This window comes from Mesoplodon densirostris, chromosome 4, assembly GCF_025265405.1.
Source record: "Mesoplodon densirostris isolate mMesDen1 chromosome 4, mMesDen1 primary haplotype, whole genome shotgun sequence".
In the NCBI taxonomy this organism is placed as follows: Eukaryota; Metazoa; Chordata; class Mammalia; order Artiodactyla; family Ziphiidae; genus Mesoplodon; species Mesoplodon densirostris.
In genome coordinates, this window is record NC_082664.1 from 86,791,763 (window position 1) to 86,810,615 (window position 18,853).

The following is an 18,853-nucleotide window of genomic DNA, read 5'->3' on the forward strand; positions in this document are numbered from 1 at the left end:
CCACTTGCTTAAACTGTATGACAAATTCTGACACTTCCTACCAAACAGTGCAGTGGAGTACTGATTATATTTTACATTTTTTTGGTATCATTTGTTTCACTTTTGTTTTTATCTCCATAACCAGACTATACGTTTTTGTGATTGAGTATAGGGATTCTCTGTGTTTTCCAGTTAAATATAACTGATTGCTTGATTATAAGATACAGTAGTGCCCTTTGTACTTTGTCTGATTAATTACAAATAATTTCTTTTAAGGGAAGAGAAAACTTAGCTATTCCTCATTGTTCTTTAGGCTGACATTTGCATATACTCTTCAACTTTGCTGACCCTTTTCTATCTTCAGTATCTTCACAGGGAAAAAATACCTAAATCAGGAACCAAGCCCTCTCCGCACACCTCTTTGTTGGCCACTGTTAAGATCTAGAATAATGACTACTGAATCGTTTTGACAAACACTTCAATTTAGTGTAACACTCAGTTCATATAGAATCCTACAACTTTAAAACTCCAAGGGGTCGTAGAGATCTTTTAGATTCCCTTATTTCAGATAAGAAAACAGGCTCCCAGAAGTTCTGGTTTCCTTTTTCCATCATAAAATAGTACCCTCCATTTATATAGAACTTCATGGTTTCTGATATGCTCTTAGCGTCTTTTATTCTGTCTCCTTTGAGTCTCATACTACCCTGATAGGTGGTCAAGGTGGTATTATTATTCCTACTTTACAGATAAGGAAACAGTCTCAGTTTGAGGGCTTGGGCCTTTATTCCAGTTCTTTTAACCTCTAGTCCCATAGTTTATCACTAGCCCAGCTGTTCTTCTTGAACCCTACTTACCTCAAAGTATTTCATTTCACTGTAAATTCGTTTCAGGAGTAACTGGGCTGCAATGGTTTCTACTCTGGGTCCTGAGACCTAGAATATGATCTTCCTTGTCCATTAGAGATAACCTCTCTGAAATGTTGAAGTTTCTTTGCTTTTCTGCCTCCAGGATAAAAGTACTCAGCATGTCAATGGCACCCACGTCCAAGGCAACCACTCCCCACCCCATGTTCCTTCCTGTCTTTCAGCTGAATGCCAGGAAGGTCAGCTGCTTCCCAGAGTAGGGACCTGCTTATAACAACCCCTACACTCTCAGTCTGGCACAGGATTATGTAGTACTTTCTAACCCTCCTTGTATCATTAGATAATTGCCGTCCATTAGAGTATCAGTTACAGCAGTGAGAGTCAAAGTGCTAATCTCTTTTAATTTATTAGTTAAGACATCTTCCTTCTAGTCACTGTTTTAGGTTTTCATCACTGCATTATACGTAATACTTTCCTGGTGTTTTGTGTGAGCCTGCATGCATGTAGAATGCTTGGGAAAAGCAGGGTGTCAGTGTGTATTAGAGTCCTGACTGACAGTGGACCCTTTCCCTTTCCCAGATTGTTTTTAAGCAGCTCTCCTTGGAGGATGCTCTGGCCTCTGTACTCAGATGCAGATCAGCAGGCACTCATTTTCTCATTCTTGCCTTCTGTGTGGTGCATTTTAGAGCACTTTTAAGGTCACAACAGAGCTTGCCTTTCAGTGAAGCCATAGTTCCCAAAACAAATTAAGAAAAGCCAGGTCATTTCTTCTACTCTCTGATGGATGGGGAAAGCCTGAGAGCATCTCTTTAATCCTGTACTGTACTCTTTAGACTCCATTTACTACCACACTCTGGCAATGAAAGAATTAGTTTTCCTTCTGTCTTGGAGTCAACAGAATAAGGCTTTTGCAGGAATAGTTGAGCAATCTCTGGGCTAATGGCTGGGTTAAGATATTTCTATGTCAGTTTTGCCTACCACAAGTCTTGACCATCTCCTTTATGGTTTATTAGATTCTGTGATCTTGAGAGAAGAGGTACTGGGCAAATATTTAAAATATGTGCTCAGACCAAAAAAAACACTCAGGAGCCTCTGTTAAAGGAGTAAATGTAAAATATTACAAATACGATCTATTCTGCAGGAAAAAAATCTTTTGGGAAATTATCAGTACCCATTTGAGTCTCTTTCTCTATATTAAATAGGAGTAATGAGACTGGTCCCCATATTTTTTTTTTTTTCTTGCGGTACGCAGGCCTCTCACTGTTGTGGCCTCTCCCGCTGCGGAGCACAGGCTCCAGATGCGCAGGCTCAGCGGCCACGGCTCACAGGGCCCAGCCGCTCCGCGGCATGTGGGATCTTCCCGGACTGGGGCACGAACCCGTGTCCCCTCCATCGGCAGGCGGACTCTCAACCACTGCGCCACCAGGGAAGCCTGGTCCCCGTATTTTAAGTGATTATTTTATTTCCTTAAAACCCTGTCATATATAGTGAGTTTGGTTGTTTGCCATTGACATGACAGACTCTATTGAGTCTTTTGTCATCTCATTTCTTTTGAAAGTTGTGTTGGAAGGAAAAAGACCAAGGTTCCCTTCCCACACTCAGGTTCAGCCAGGCAAGCCCTTGTTAAATTGAAACATTTTATTTCTTCTATTTTAACTCTTATCTTTTCTCTCTCCCCTCCAGGGGATAAGCATCATAGGCTATAGATGACAGTTGCTAAGCTTAGGCAATGGTAGATTGCAGCAGATAGACAGTGGAAGGATAAGGAAACCAGATAGCTTTCTAGCACCTCCTGAATTGGATTCACCTGTGTGACTTCACATTTAAGCCTTTTTTTTACTCTCATACACAATCCCGCTTTTCCCCCCCGACCCTGGAAGTTCAGAGTTTGACTCTGTTGCAGGTGAGAAATCCAAATCTGTAGGTGAAAATAGATCTATCCACTCTAACACACATGTGACCCTGGTAGCTCACCCTTTACGCTCTCAGCCTTTTCATATTCCCATTGGGTAGAAGTACAAAGGGACTTCTTTGTAAAAAGAAGGGATTTCTGTACAAAGAAGTACAAAAAGATACCCTGTTTAGGGGAGATGGGTCATGCTCATTTTCATAACCAACCAATAAATATTGACTATTATGTGCATAGTTGTGCTATTTCCTGTAGACAAAGCCAATGCAAAAGATGTTTTATACATTATTGCCTCTAGTAATATCTGTATTCTCAGCATAGGAAGTTGATATATTTTAGCTCAGTTAACTATGAAACTGAACACTTTGGCCTCTTTTGGATTCTTTGAAACTGACCTAAAAAGTATCTTCCTTGAATGATTAAGATTTCAAATGGTTGAAAAATAGCTTTTAGAAGAGAAGCATTAGGATTTCTTTCTAAATAGTGATCTAAGTGTTGAATTGTTAAAAGTTTGAGAAGTAAATTCACTTATAAAGAGAAGTCGCTGTTAATGTATATCACTTAATACGTAAGTGGTATATTACTTAATATATCATTTATTCACTTCATATATCATTCTAGAACATGGAGCTGTTTATTTTCACTTGTCCCTCCTTCCTAGCTCCTGAGTACAAAAATAAAGTGGCAATTAAAATAACTAAGAGTAAATTAAAATAAAAAATCAGAAGATTAAAATAGTGCCCTTTCACAATATTTTATCAAGGTAAATTAACAGACTGTAGTTCTTAAAAATAGCTCATCTGGAACATTTCTAACGTGGAAACCTCATCAGAACTATCCCTCCACCCCACACCCCAAAAAAAACTCCAAAGTAAATTTACTTCTGATCTTGGCTATTGTGAGGTAGGAGGTAGATTTATGATCACATTATAATATGATCACATTATAGAAGGAGCAAAGACTTGGTGCTTTTGTTAAATATTAGATGTAGAATTTTTATGGTAATACCAGATTTATAATTCAATCTGTGACGATGGAAAGATGAATATTATTTTGATTTTTTTATCCTCCCCCTCCTTGGTTGGTTGGTTTGTTTATTTAGTATTGTCTCAGTTTGTTTTACAATTTCCGGGTTTTTTTTTTTTAATATTTATTGAAATATAGTTGATTTACAATGTTGTGTTAGTTTCAGGAGTACAGCAAAGTGATTCACTGTTTTTATATTCCTTAAAAATTTTTTTAATTTAATTTAATTTTTTATTTTTTTAAATAAATTTATTTATTCATTTATGGCTGCATTGGGTCTTTGTTGCTGCGCGGGCTTTCTCTAGTTGCAGCGAGAGGGGGCTACTCTTCGTTGCAGTGCACGGGCTTCTCATTGCGGTGGCTTCTCTTTGTTGCAGAGCACGGGCTCTAGGCCTGCGGGCTTCACTAGTTGTGGCACATGGGCTTATAGTAGTTGCGTCTCGCGGGCTCTAGAGCGCAAGCTCAGCAGTTGTGGTGCATGGGCCTAGTTGCTCCGCAGCATGTGGGAATCTTCCCGGACCAGGGCTCAAACCCATGTCCCCTGCATTGGCAGGCAGATTCTTAACCACTGCACCACAAGGGAAGTCCTGAATTTTACTTTATTTTATTTTATATATATATTCTTTTTTAGATTCTTTTCCATTATAGGTTATTATTGAGTATAGTTCCCTGTGCTATACAGTAGGCTCTTGCTGGTTATGAATATTATTTTTAGAGTACATAAAATAAAGTTTCTAAGTAAAGTATTTTTCACCTAAAATCATTCTCCTAAATTGACAAGTTAAAATATCAAAGGAGGTATGGTTTAATGTAACTAACTAGTCTCTGTGAATTTAAAAAATGATTTTATGGTCTTTCAGACTTATAATTAAAGTGCTTGATGAAGATGATTTTTTTGGCCTTGGAGTGATCAACTGTGTATTGCCTGCCTGTTAGTTTGATAATACAAGTTACAGGTTCCTTATATTTAGATGTATGGGATCTCCTATTGAAGATCCAATGTAAACATTATGTTGTAGTGTAATATATGCAGATTTAAATATATATATATACACATATATATATATATATATTTTAATGATCTATTATACTTTCTGACTCCTTGGAGTTGGTACCAGTGATGCTACCGTCCATCAAAGAGTGGCCTTCATCATTTTCTCCCTGTGTTTTCTGAAGTTTTCTCTTGCTAAAAAGCTTTATTCCCTGCTTTCCTGGGACCCACTTCAGAACTCAGCCATGCACTGTGTACTGAAACCCAGACATACCAATCTCTAGCAATTGCTGACCTCTCTGCCACAGGAAACATTAGAAGCTGTTTCCTGTACCAACTGAGTTTTAGTTAACTCAGTTGACTTGCCATTAAGTTGATATATTTGCTTTTCTATTGATAAAAAGTATACTAATTAAATTTTAAGTTTATTATATCACTTATCTACTGACATTAAGAAATTACAAACCAGAGGTTATGAAGTTTTAACAAAGCTTTCAAGAATCAATATCTTTCATCTTATAAAGTGTATTTGTTTCAGATCCAAAGCAGTAGAGACTTGTAATCACTTTGATGAATGTCAGAGACTCTTAATTCTTGAAACTTACAGCTTTTCTCAATAAAATCCCTGGTTCAATTTTCCTTTTTCTTTTTTCCTTGTAGTGGACTTTTGGGAGCAATAAAAATAAGAAGAAAGGAAAAGCCAGAAAAATAGAAAAGAAAGGAACCATGAAGAAACAGGCCAATAAAACTGCTTCCTCAGGCAGTTCGGACAAAGACAGTTCAGCTGAGAGCTCAGCCCCTGAGGAAGGTGAGTCAAGTGGTGCAGACTTGGGAGTGAACTCTTATTTAGTAGAAGCTGCAGTCAGAAATGGAGGGAAAAGGTGCCTGCATTACAATTACAACATGGCCTCTGCCTTTATTGCAGGGGTCTCTCATCTTTTCAGTGGTCATGGTCTGTTTAGAATCTGAATGAAGCAAGAAAAATACATGCATTCCAAAGCGTTAGTGAGGCCCTTGAAACCCATCCTGGAAACCCATGAGGATTCCCTGCGTTAGAGTCTCCATTTACCTTAACTTGAGTGCCTTCTCTTTCCTTTTTCTTGGTTATTTATAGGGGGAAAATCCTTGAACCAGATACAAAACTCAGTAAAAAATGTTGTTTTGAAATGAGAATTTTTGCTAACACTAGTTTGAAAGTGAACTTGTTCCAGGACTAAAATGGTAAACTTTATATTTGTTTTGAGTAATAATGTTTATATGCAAACTGGCTTGTACAGAATTGGCCTAACCTGCTTTTTAAGCACATGCCTGTGAATGTTAGCTCAAATTGAGTCAAGCACAAAATTGCTAGTTTAACTTAATAAATACTCAGTTACAATATGTAATGCTTTTTTCCATCACCCTTTGTCCTACCAAGATCCAATATCATTAGGAATTCACTAATCAATTTAATGACTTATTAAAACATTGATTTTTTAAAATGCCAACTAATGTAGAAGAAAGTATAGTTAGACAGTCACCATTTTCAACCATCATAGTAATAACTGATTTACTGAAGTGTTATCGACGAGTGTTAAAACCACTGGATGATAGTTTGTTGAGGAACAAGACGTTTACACAGTCTCAAAGCATCTCCCTATACTTATTATGAAAATTGAATATGGACTATATGTCAGATAATACTATTTCTTAAATGTTAAATTTCCTGAGTTAGATCATTGTATACTTGGTTATATAAGAGACTGTCCTTTTTGCAAGAAGTATTTAGGGGTGAAAGGTCACAATCTCTGCAGCTTACTCTCAGTTCAGCAAAATAAATGATAAAAATGTGTAAATTGTTTTATGTATGTAGACAGAAAGTGAATTGGCGATGTTAACAATGGGTGAACCTAAGTAACAGATGTACGGGAGTTGAATTATTCTTGCAACTTTTTTCTGTAGGTCTGTATTTTTTTCAAAATACAAAAGTCAAATTAAAAAGATCATGCTGGTTTCTTAATCCAGCCTATGTTTCTGTAACCTGTGTTTGCCTTTGCCAAAGGCAGACCAAGGGTTTTCCCAAGGGAGGTGAGATGACCATGTTCCACTTCACCTAGAAGAGCCAAGGGGTAATGATTATCCACACTGTGGGGCCACCTGTGGCTCTGTCTTCTGCAGCATCACCTAATCTTGTGTTTGGTCCTTCGTTGCAGGTGAAGTGTCAGATTCTGACAGCAACAGCTCCTCCTCCAGTTCAGATTCAGACTCTTCCTCAGAAGATGAGGAATTCCATGATGGCTATGGAGAAGACCTCATGGGAGATGAGGAAGACAGGGCCCGTCTGGAACAGATGACAGAAAAGGAGAGAGAGCAAGAACTGTTCAACCGCATAGAGAAGAGGGAGGTGTTAAAAAAAAGGTAAAGTGGTAGTTCCTTAATGATAAAATAAAATAATAAAGTAATTTCCCAAAGTTCACATTTGGAGCCCTGTCTTCACAGGATTCAAGACTTGAAATTTCTCCTCATTATTTATGAGTTAGGAATCTATCCTCCCAGAATGCTTTTTGTATTTTTTTTTAAGCTCAAATGTTAAATTGCTTTTTGATATACAAAGCTGCCTCAGTATTTTGGATTACTTTTGCCATATTTAAATGGCAGAAGTTTTTCCTTATCTCCTAACAGAATCTCAAGGTGAAAATAAACTTGACTTTGTCTCAGGAGATAAAATAGTCCTCACAATTTGGATCCTTCCCTACCTACCTAATATTGCGAAATAAACAGAAGCATTTTCCTTGGCAGCAGTTAGTCCCATTTCGTCTGGGAGCCTGTCTGTCCCTTCTGGAGACCATATTAAGTCTGGTGAGTTATTCTAGACAAGAATGTTTGGCTTTCATTCAGCAGCAAGTAATAGACATTTGTTTTGAGTGTGAATGCCTCCACGGTTACCTGTATTGGAACAAACAGGACTTAAGAAACTATCACAGTTGCCACATGGTTAAGAATGACTTCTGAAATTTGTATTTCTGAATTGTGGAGAGCATAACAAGAGGTTCTCATATAAGGCCAATAGGGCCCTATGATAAAATCACAAAGTAGCTCAAGAGTAGTGGGTGGCTGATCTCAAACTTGGGTTTTTTATTTTTTACCTTATATGAATGAAGCAGTTGACTGACTGATTCTGTGACTTTTTTAGTGATTGGAAGAATGTTTACAGTGATGATAATTAAGACAGAAGTTCAGAGCCATTCACAGAAAATGGAGGTTTTTGTAGATCATTTGTTTAGCTGCAAGGCAGTACAATATGGTAACTCAGAAACTTTCTTCATCTTTTTAATGTAAACACCATTAGCATCCTGTTTTATAGTTGGCAACACCAGTAGTGAGGTATCATTTTTGGTTGTTAGATTCTTCACCTATTCTAGAGCGTCCTCTTTTTTTATTTAAATTTTTTTTTTCTTTTAAGGTAAGTGCAGGCAGCATAAAGGTAGCTTGGTTGTGCAAAGAGCACTGACATTTTCCATCAGAAAGTCTAGGCTCAGGACTTCTGTGGTGGTCCAGCAGTTAAGGATCTGCCTTCCAATGCAGGGGATGCGGGTTCAATCCCTGGTCAGGGAACTAAGATCCCACATGCTGCAGGGCAACTAAGTCTGCTCACTCTAGAGCCTTCATGCTGCAGCTAGAGAGCCCGCTGCCACAGCTACTGAGCCCGTGTGCCACAAGGAAACATCCCACATGCCACAACGAAGATCCCGTGTGCTGCAACTAAGACCCAATGCAGCCAAATAAATATTTTTTTTAAAAAAAGAAGAAGAAGAAAGAAAATCTAGGCTCAAGTCAGACTCACTGGCCAGGTTATCTGAATTAGTCACTTACCCTCCTCCTGCCTCAGCTTCCTCGTTGGGGATTGTTGTAAGTCCTCAGTGAGATAATACGTATAAGAACATAATGTAAATATAAGCTGTTAACTTTTCTAAAATTGAAGTATAGTTGATGTACAATACTGTATAAGTTACAGATGCATAATTTAGTGATTCACAGCTTTTAAAGGTTAGACTCCACTTATAGTTATTATAAAATATTGGCTATATTCCCTGTATAGTACAATATATCCTTTAGCTTATTTTATACATAATAGTTTGTACCTCCTAATCCCCTACCCCTATATTGCCCCTCCCTGCTTCCCTCTCCCCACTGGTAGCACTCGTTTGTTCTCTATATCTATGAATCTGTTTCTTTTTTGTTATATTCACTAGTTTGTTGTATTTTTTAGATTTCACATATAAGTGATAGCATACAGTGTTTGTCTTTCTGTGTCTGACTTATTTCACTTAGCATAATCTCCTCCGAGTTCATCCATGTTGTTGTAAATGGCAAAGTTTCATTCTTTTTTATGACTGAGTAGTATTCTATTGTATGTATATACACCACATCTTTATCCATTCATTCCATATTTTGGCAATTGTAAATAATACTGCTATGAACATGGTGATGTATGTATCTTTTCAAATTAGCATTTTTGTGTTTTTCAGGTATATACCCAGGAGTGGAATTGCTGGGTCATATGGTAGTTCTATTTTTAGGTTTTTATTTTTTTAAAAATATTTTTAAAAATATTTATTTATTATTATTATTATCTTTTGGTTTCTTTTTTTTAACATCTTTATTGGAGTATAATTGCTTTACAGTGGTGTGTTAGTTTATGCTTTATAACACATTGAATCAGTTATACATATACACATGTCCCCATATCTCTTCCCTCTTGCGTCTCCCTCCCTCCCACCTTCCCTATCCCACCCCTCTAGGTGGTCACAAAGCACTGAGCTGATCTCCCTGTGCTATGCGGCTGCTTCCCACTAGCTATCTGTTTTACGTTTAGTAGTGTATATATGTCCATGCCACTTTCTCACTTCGTCCCAGCTTACCTTTCCCCCTCCCCGTATCCTCAAGTCCATTCTCTAGTAGATCTGCATCTTTATTCCTGTCTTGCCCCTAGGTTCTTCATGACCTTTTTTTTTTTTCAGATTCCATATGTATGTGTTAGCATATGGTATTTGCTTTTCTCTTTCTGACGTACTTAACTCTGTATGACAGTCTCTAGGTCCATCCACCTCACTACAAATAACCCAGTTTCGTTCCTTTTTATGACTGTGTAATATTCCATTGTATATGTGTGCCACATCTTCTTTATCCATTCATCTGTTGATGGACACTTAGGTTGCTTCCATGTCCTGGCTATTGTAAATAGAGCTGCAATGAACATTTTGGTACATGACTCTTTTCTCAGGGTATATGCCCAGTAGTGGGATTGCTGGGTCGTATGGTAGTTCTATTTTTAGTTTTTTAAGGAGCCTCCATATTGTTCTCCATAGTGGCTGTATCAATTTACATTCCCACCAACAGTGCAAGAGGGTTCCCTTTTCTCCACACCCTCTCCAGCATTTATTGTTTGTAGATTTTTTGATCATGGCCATTCTGACTGGTGTGAGATGATATCTCATTGTAGTTTTTTTTTTTTTTTTTTTGCGGTATGTGGGCCTCTCACCGTTGTGGCCTCTCCCGTTGCGGAGCACAGGCTCCGGATGCGCATGCCCAGCGGCCATGGCTCACGGGCCCAGCCGCTCCGCGGCATATGGGATCCTCCCAGACCGGGGCACGAACCCGTATCCCCTGCATCGGCAGGCGGACTCTTAACCACTGCGCCACCAGGGAGGCCCCTCATTGTAGTTTTGATTTGCATTTCTCTAATGATTAATGATGTTGAGCATCCTTTCATGTGTCTGTTGGCAATCTGTATATCTTCTTTGGAGAAATGTCTATTTAGGTCTTCTGCCCATTTTTGGATTGAGTTGTTTGTTTTTTTGATATTGAGCTGCGTGAGCTGGTTGTAAATTTTGGAGATTAGTCCTTTGTCAGTTGCTTCATTTGCAAATATTTATTTAATTTATTTATTTAGGCTGCACCGGGCCTTAGTTGCGGCACACGGGGTTTAGTTGCGGCATGCGAACTCTTAGTTGTGGCATGCATGTGGGATCTAGTTCCCTGACCAGGAATTGAACCCAGGCCCCCTGCATTGGGAGCTCAGAGTCATACCCACTGAACCACCAGGGAAGTCCCTATTCTTAGTTTTTATTATTATTATTTATTTTATTTTATTTATTTTTGGCTGCATCGGGTCTTAGTTGAGGCATGCGGGATCTTCGTTGAGGCATGCTGGATCTTTCATTGTGGTGCGCGGACTCCTCTCTAGTTGTGGCGTGCAGGCTCCAGGGCACCGGGGCTCTGTAGTTTGCGGCACACGGGGTCTAGTTGAGGCATGCGGGCTCAGTAGTTGTGGCGTGCAGGCTTAGTTGCCCCTCAGCATGTAGGATCTTAGTTCCCTGAACAGGAATCGAACCTGCGTCCCCTGCATTGTAAGGCGGATTCTTTACCACTGGACCACCAGAGAAGTCTCTATTTTTAGAGAAACCTCTGTACTCTTTTCCACAGTGGCTGCGCCAGTTAATTTTCTCCACATCCTCACCAACATTTGTTATTTGTGTTCTTTTTGATGATGGCCATTCTGACAGGTGTGAGGTAATATCTCATTGTGGTTTTGACTTGCATTTCCCTGATGATTAGCAATGTTGAGATCTTTTCATGTACCTGTGGGCCATCTGCATTTCCTCTTTGGAAAAATGTCTCTTCAGACATTAAAAAATGTCTCCCATTTTTTAATCAGGTTGTTTGTTTTTTTGATGTTGGGTTGTATGAGCTGTTTATATATATATATATTTGATATTAACTGTGTATTGGTCATATCATTTGCAAATATTTTCTCCCATTCAGTAGGTTGTCTTTTTGTTTTGTTGATAGTTTCCTTTGCTATGCAAAAGCTTTTAAGTTTAATTAGGTCCCATTTGTTTATTTTTACTTTTATTTCCTTTGCTTTAGGAGACATCCAAAAAAATATTGCTGCGATTTATGTCAAAGAGTGTTCTGCCTTTCTTTTCCTCTAAGAGTTTCATGGTTTCTGGTCTTACATTTAGGTCTTTAATCCATTTTGAGTTTATTTTTGGATATGGTGTTAGACAATGTTCTAATTTCATTCTTTTACATGTAGCTGTCCAGTTTTCTCAGCACCTCAGGTATTAACTTTAAAAAATAACTTTATTGAGATGTAGTTTACACACCATAGAATCTACCCATTGAAAGTGGTTGAAAGTGGTTCAGTGGTTTTTTATATATTCATAAAGTTGTGTAGCCATCACTACAGTTAATTTCAGAACATTATCATCACCCCAGAAAAAAACCCTGTACTTATTGGTACTCAGTTCCCTCTATTGCTCCTAGCCTTAGGAAGCCACTAACTTACTTTCTGTCTCTATAGATTTGCCTATTTCTGGGCATTTTATATAAATGGAATCATAAATATGTAGTCTTTTGTGCCTCCTTCTTTCATTTAACATATATTTGAAGTTCATTCATGCAGCATGTATCAATATTTCATTCCTTTTTATGGCTGAATAATATTCCATTATGTGTATATACCACATTTTATTTATTAATCTGTTTTGATATCTTTGCTGTTGTGAATAGTGCTACTATGAACATTCATGTACAAATATTTGAGTATCTATTTTCAATTCTTTTGGGTATATACATAGGAGTGGAATTGCTGAGTCATATGGTAATTTTATGTTTAACTTTTTGAGAAACCACCAGACTGTTTTCCCTAACAGCTGTACCATTTTACATTCCCACCAGCAATGTATAAGAGTTCCAGTTTGTCCACATTCTTGCCAACACTTGTTATTTTTTCTTTTTTTGATAATAGCTATCTGGTGAATGTGAAGTGTCTTATTGTGGTTTTGATTTGCATTTTCCTGTTGACTAATGATGTTTAGAATCTTTTCAAATCCTTGGTGGAGAAATGTCTGTTCAAGTGCTTTGCGCATTTTTAAATTGGGTTATTGTCTTTTTGTTGTTGAGTTATAAGAGTTCTTTATATGTTCTGGTTACTAGACCCTTATCAGATAACATGATTTGCAAATATTTTCTCCCATTCTGTAGGCTGTATTTTTCACTGTCAAGTATTGTTTAATGCACAAAATTAAAAAATTTTTATGCACAATAAATTTTTTCTTTTCTTGCTGCAGCTTTTGGTATCTAAGAATCTTACCAAATCCACATTCATGAGTATTTACCTGGATGTTTTCTTGTAAGAGTTTTATAGTTGTAGGTCTTATGTTTAGATCATTGATCCATTTTTTAAAATTTTATATTGGAGTATAGTTGATTTACAATGTTGTGTTAGTTTCAAGTGTACAGCAAAGTGATTCAGTTATACATGTACATATATCTATTCTTTTTCAGATTCTTTTCCCATACAGGTTGTTACAGAGTATTGAGTAGAGTTCCCTGTACTATACAGTAGGCCCTTGTTGATTATCTATTTTATGTATAGTAGTGTGTATATGTTAATCCCAACCTCCTAATTTATCCCTCTCCCCCTCACTGATCCATTTTGAGATCATTTTTTGTACATGGTGTGAGGTAAGAGTCCAACTTTATTCTTTGTCATGTAGCTATCCAGTTGTCCCAGTACCACTTGTTGCAGAGACTGTTCTTTCCCCAGTCTTGGCACCATTGTTGAAAATCAGTTGTTCATGGATATATGGATTTATTTGTTGACTGTATTCTGTTCCATTGATCATTATGTTTATGGTTATGCCAATACCATACTGTTTTGATTACTGTAGCTATGTAGTCAATTTTTAACTTGGGAAGTGTTTAGTCCTCCACCTTTGTTCTTCTTCAAAATTGTTTTGGCTATATGGGGCCCTCTGCATTCCCATAGGAATTTTAGTATCAGCTTATCAATTTCTGCAACAGCAAAAGAAGCAGCTGGGATTTTTATAGGAATTGTGTTGAATCTGTTTATCAAATTTGGAAGTATTGCCATCTAATATTAAGTCTTTTAAGCCATGAATGTGATATCTTTCTACTTACTTAGGTATTATTTAATTTCTTTCAACAGTCCTTTAGTTTTGGGTGTGAAAGACTAGCACTTGTTTTGTTAAATTTATTACTAAATATTGTAATCTTTTGGATGCTACTGTAAATGGAATTGTTTTCTTTGTTTCGTTTTTGGATTATTCATTGCAAGTATATAGAAATACAGTTAACTTTTGTATATTGACCCTATTAAGAATTAAGTAAAAAATTTCATAATTGGGGTTATTTTAGAACGTTATGAAAAGAGTTTAATATTTATTATATTCCTTTATTCCTTCCATAAAGTTCCTTAAATTCACACACACAAAAATAGTTTTGTTTCATAAAAGCCTGCTTTTTGTTAGAGGGAGAAAGCCTAGATTGCATTTGTTTAAGAGAATAGCATATTTATTCACATGTTTGCTGGGGTGGAGCTGAGGGAGGCATTCTTCCTAATGAAGAAAGATGGAGAGTGGTGTTTTTAAAATACAGCCTGTGTCTTGACCACCTTAAAAATGTGACAGTGGCTCTCTGTGGCTTCATTATGTTTCTAATGGGACACCATTGGAGTGGACCCAAGAATCAACTGTTTTCTTCCATTATGTGAAGTTGAGGAAGAGCAGTGCGTTACCAACAGGATACAACAGTATCCTCAGTATTCTCTCATTTTAAGTCTATTCCACCTTAATGCTTTCAAGTACTTTTGGTGTATTTATATTCAGTATTTCTGATGTACTTATAAGATACATTGGAGTTTCTTACATGAAACCAAAACATTTATTAACTCCTTCCCCGCACTTAATTCCTTTCTCCTATGTAATAGAAATCAGTCTACAAATATTTCATTGCCACTTAAAAACCAAACAAATATATTTTAAACAGATTTGAAATCAGGAAAAAACTGAAAACAGCCAAAAAGAAAGAAAAGAAAGAAAAAAAGAAAAAGCAAGAAGAGGAGCAGGAAAAGAAGAAACTGACACAGATTCAAGAATCTCAGGTAGGAGATTCAATAGCCCTCGTTATCCAAAGAATAAAACCTCTATTTTGAGTGTGTATGTGTGTTTATATAAAAGATGGGTTTATATTAATCAGCCTAGGTCAGTTAGCGCAAGACTATTTATGTACTGTCTTCGTCTGATAGGTTTCATTAATCTCTGGACATATCATTTCACCATTAGCTGTGCTGTTTAACTCCATGGGAATTCTACTCAAGTCTGCATGTAAAAAGCAGCTCATTGGTGTGTGAGCACTCCTTAAGGGAAAGTTTGTAAACTTCCTGTCCCAGGTAGCTGAATTGGTTATGATGTTTACTCAGGTGTATGTCATCCTGGACTTGGTAATAAATGTAGCTGGGAAAATTAGTCATCTCTGCATTTATCACAAAAAGCTTTGTTGACAGTATTAACATATATTAGCTGTCATCTAGGGAGTCCTTCCAGAAAGTATTTATTCTTATACTTCTTAGGCTTTCTGTTTATTAGGCAGGTAAGACAGGGACTGACTTTACTGCTCTATCCTCTTTGTCCACAAGAGGATGCTCTCTCCTCTTAAGCAAATTTCAATTTCTGCAACCAATATAGATTCACATTGGAGAACTGAATGATTTTTAGATATAGAGAATGTTATCATCAGCTGTTGGTAAAAAGAGCCATCCTACATATTTTTCCCTTCCCAGGTAACATCCCATAACAAGGAACGACGTTCCAAACGGGATGAGAAACTAGATAAGAAATCTCAAGCCATGGAGGAGCTAAAAGCAGAGCGAGAAAAACGGAAGAACAGAACAGGTAGGTGGGGAAAATGTGTTTGCGTCTACTTTGCGTCTTTGATCATATGATTTAACTTCCTGATGCCAATTTTTATTTTTCCCCCTTTTTAGCTCTCTAGTATAGGCAGTACCAAACACATACAGAGAATAGTATAATGAAACTCCATGAACCCATCCTCCAACTTCAGCAGTCAACTCATAGCCAGTCTCATTAAATCTACACTGCCCTCTTCCTTTGGGTTATTTTGAAGTAAATCCCAGCGTCATCATACTTCAACCATAAATATTTCAATATGTGTCTCTAAAAGATAAGGACTCCTATTTTAAACATAACTACAGTACCATTACTACACCTAAAAAATAGTAACAAATATTTTCTCCCAGTCTGTAGGTTGTCTTTTCATTTTATTTATGGTTTCCTTGGCTGTGCAAAAGCTTGTAAGTCTGATTAGGTCCCATGTGTTTATTTTTGCTTTTATTTCTTCCCTTTTTAAAAATTATTTATTTGTTTATTTATTTTTGGCTGCATCAGGTCTTAGTTGCGGCACACAGGATCTTTCGTTGTGGCGCGTGGGCTTCTCTCTGGTTGTGGTGTGTGGGCTCTGTAGTTGCAGCACACAGGCTCTCTGGCTGTGGCATGTAGGCTCAGTAGTTGCAGCATGTGGACTTAGTTGCCTGGTGGCATGTGGGATCTTACTTCCCTGACCAGGGATCAAACCCACATACCCTGCACTGGAAGGTGGATTTTTAACCACTGAACCACCAGGGAAGTCCCTGCTTTTATTTCTATTGCCTGCATGGGATACTGACCTAAGAAAACACTGGTACGATTTATGTCAGAATATTTTGCCTGTGTTCTCTTCTAGGAGTTTTATGGTGTCATGTCTTATATTTAAGTCTTTAAGCCACAAAATGGTGATATTCTAATCTATCATTCTTTCTTCATTTATTATCTGGTATGCTTCTGGAAAGAGAAACTTCTCATCAGCTATTCAGTTACCACCAGGGACATTTTGTATAGGAAAGGCAGAGTAAATTATTGCCTTTTTTCCCCCTTTTATTTACTAGTTTTCAAAAGAATGAGATAGTTCCTTGGCAAACTCCAAAGATAACCAGTGAAATTTGTTTATTTTGAATATCCCTGTGAACTCATGGATTCTAACATACTTTATAGTTTTTTTTAATATAAATTTATTTTTATAAATTTATTTTTGGCTGCATTGGGTCTTCTTTGCTGCGTGCAGGCTTTCTCTAGTTGTGGTGAGCAGGAGCTACTCTTCGTTGCAGTGCGTGGGCTTCTCATTGCGGTGGCTTCTCTTGTTGCGGAGCACAGGCTCTAGGCGCGCGGGCTCAGTAGTTGTGGCTTGCAGGCTCAGTAGTTGTGGCGCACGGGCTTAGTTGCTCCTCGGCATGTGGGATCTTCCCGGGCCAGGGCTCAAACCCGAGTCCCCTGCATTGGCAGATGGATTCTTAACCACTGTGCCACCAGGGAAGTCCCCATACTTTATGTTTTTACTCCATTGCAATTATTATTATTATTATTGTTGTTGAGACTCAAATTGTCTTATCTTCAAGCAGTTGTAGCCTGTGTCCTTTTTTTTTTTTTTTTTTTTTTGTAGCCTGAGTCCTTTTGATGTGAAACCCCAGTAGTCTTTAATAGCTTTCTTGCTTTCTGGATTTGGAATCAGCCATTTCTCTAAGAAGCCCTGGTTTGTTTTTGGTTTGGGGTGGGGTTTTTTTTTTCTCATAAGAAATTGTATTTAGACACCATAGTCTAGACGCAGGAGTGCAACTGGGTTGGTTATTATTTCTAAGTCTTTTCAGTGTCCACAGCTAGGATTTTTTTTTTAAGAATAAATTTATTTTGAGCCTCATACTGGTATGTCTGTTTCAAAAATAGGATACCAAGTTTTTTTGTTTTGTTTTGACTTATAGCAGCTTTCTTAAGGTATAATTAAGGTACCATACTGTTTACTCATTTAAAGTATACAAGGCAATGGTTTGTAGTATATTCACAGCTATGTAGTAAAACTCAATGAGTTTTAAGATGTTTCATTACCCCAGAAAGAAACCCTATATCCCTTAACTGTCACCCCGCTACAGACCTGTTATCTCCCAGCCCTAGGCAACCACTGGTCTACTTTCTGTCACTATAGACTTGCCTATTCTGGGCATTTCATATAAACGGACTCATACAATATATGATCTCTTGTGTCTGGCTTCTTTCACGTAGCATGCTTTCTAGGTTCATCCATGTTGTAGCACGTAACAATACTTCTTCCTTTTATGTCTGAATAATATTCCATTGTATGGATATACACATTTTATTTATCTGTTCACCTCTTGAGGGACACTGGGTTGTTTCCACTTTTTGACTGTTATGAATAATGCTGCTCTGAGCATTTATAGTGGAATTGTTAAAGCATATGGTAACTCTGTGTTGGACTTTTTTTTTTTTTTTTTTTGCGGTACACGGGCCTCTCACTGTTGTGGCCTCCCATTGCGGAGCACAGGCTCCAGACACGCAGGCTCAACGGCCATGGCTCACGGACCCAGCCGCTCCGCGGCATGTGGGATCTTCCCAGACCGGGGCACGAACCCGTGTCCCCTGCATCGGCAGGCGGACTCTCAACCACTGCACCACCCGGAAAGCCCTGTGTTTGACCTTTTGAGAAACTGCCAGGCTGTTTTCCAAGAGGCTTAACCATTTTGCATTCCCAGCAGCAATGTATAAGGGTTCCACTCTTTCCACATCCTCACTAACACTTGTCATTGTCTTATGATTATAACCATTTCAGTGGGTATGAAGTGGTATCTTGTTGTGGTTTTGATTTGCATTTTCCTAATGACTGGTGATGCTGAGTATCTTTTTGTATACTTTTTGGCCATTTGGATATCTTCTTTGATGAAATGTCTAGTCAAGTCCTTTGCCCATGTTTTAATCAAGTTCTTTGGTTCTTGTTGTTGAGTTGTAAGACTTTTTAAATTATTTTGAATATTCTTTATCAGGGACACGGTTTACAAATATTTTCTCCCATTCTCCCATAGGTTGTCTGTTCACTCTTTAATAGTGTCATTTGATGTATAAGTTAATTTTGATGAAGTACTATTTACCTTCACTTTTCTTTCTTTTGTTGCCTGTACTTTCGGTGTCACATCCAATAAGTCATTGCTAAATCCAGTGTCATAAAGCTTTCCCCTGTTTCCTTTGAAGAGTTTGATAGTTTTAGCTCTTACATTTAGGTCTTTGATCCAGGGACTTCCCTGGTGGTCCAGTAGTTAAGACTCCACGCTCCCAATGTTGGGAACCCGGATTTGATCCCTGGTCAGGGAACTAGATCCTGTATGCCACAGCGAAGGTCCTG

At 37.8% G+C, this 18,853-nt stretch overlaps 1 protein-coding gene across 1 annotated transcript in view; it reads left to right on the forward strand.

Moving 5' to 3' along the window:
- RTF1 (RTF1 homolog, Paf1/RNA polymerase II complex component) overlaps positions 1-18,853 on the forward strand; it is a 48,145-nt gene that overhangs the window by 18,337 nt on the left and 10,955 nt on the right. The window contains exons 3-6 of the mRNA XM_060096642.1: positions 5,429-5,576; positions 6,961-7,165; positions 14,603-14,717; positions 15,396-15,507. Of these exons, the coding sequence (XP_059952625.1) occupies positions 5,429-5,576; positions 6,961-7,165; positions 14,603-14,717; positions 15,396-15,507 (580 nt within the window). The remainder of the gene's footprint in view (positions 1-5,428; positions 5,577-6,960; positions 7,166-14,602; positions 14,718-15,395; positions 15,508-18,853) is intronic.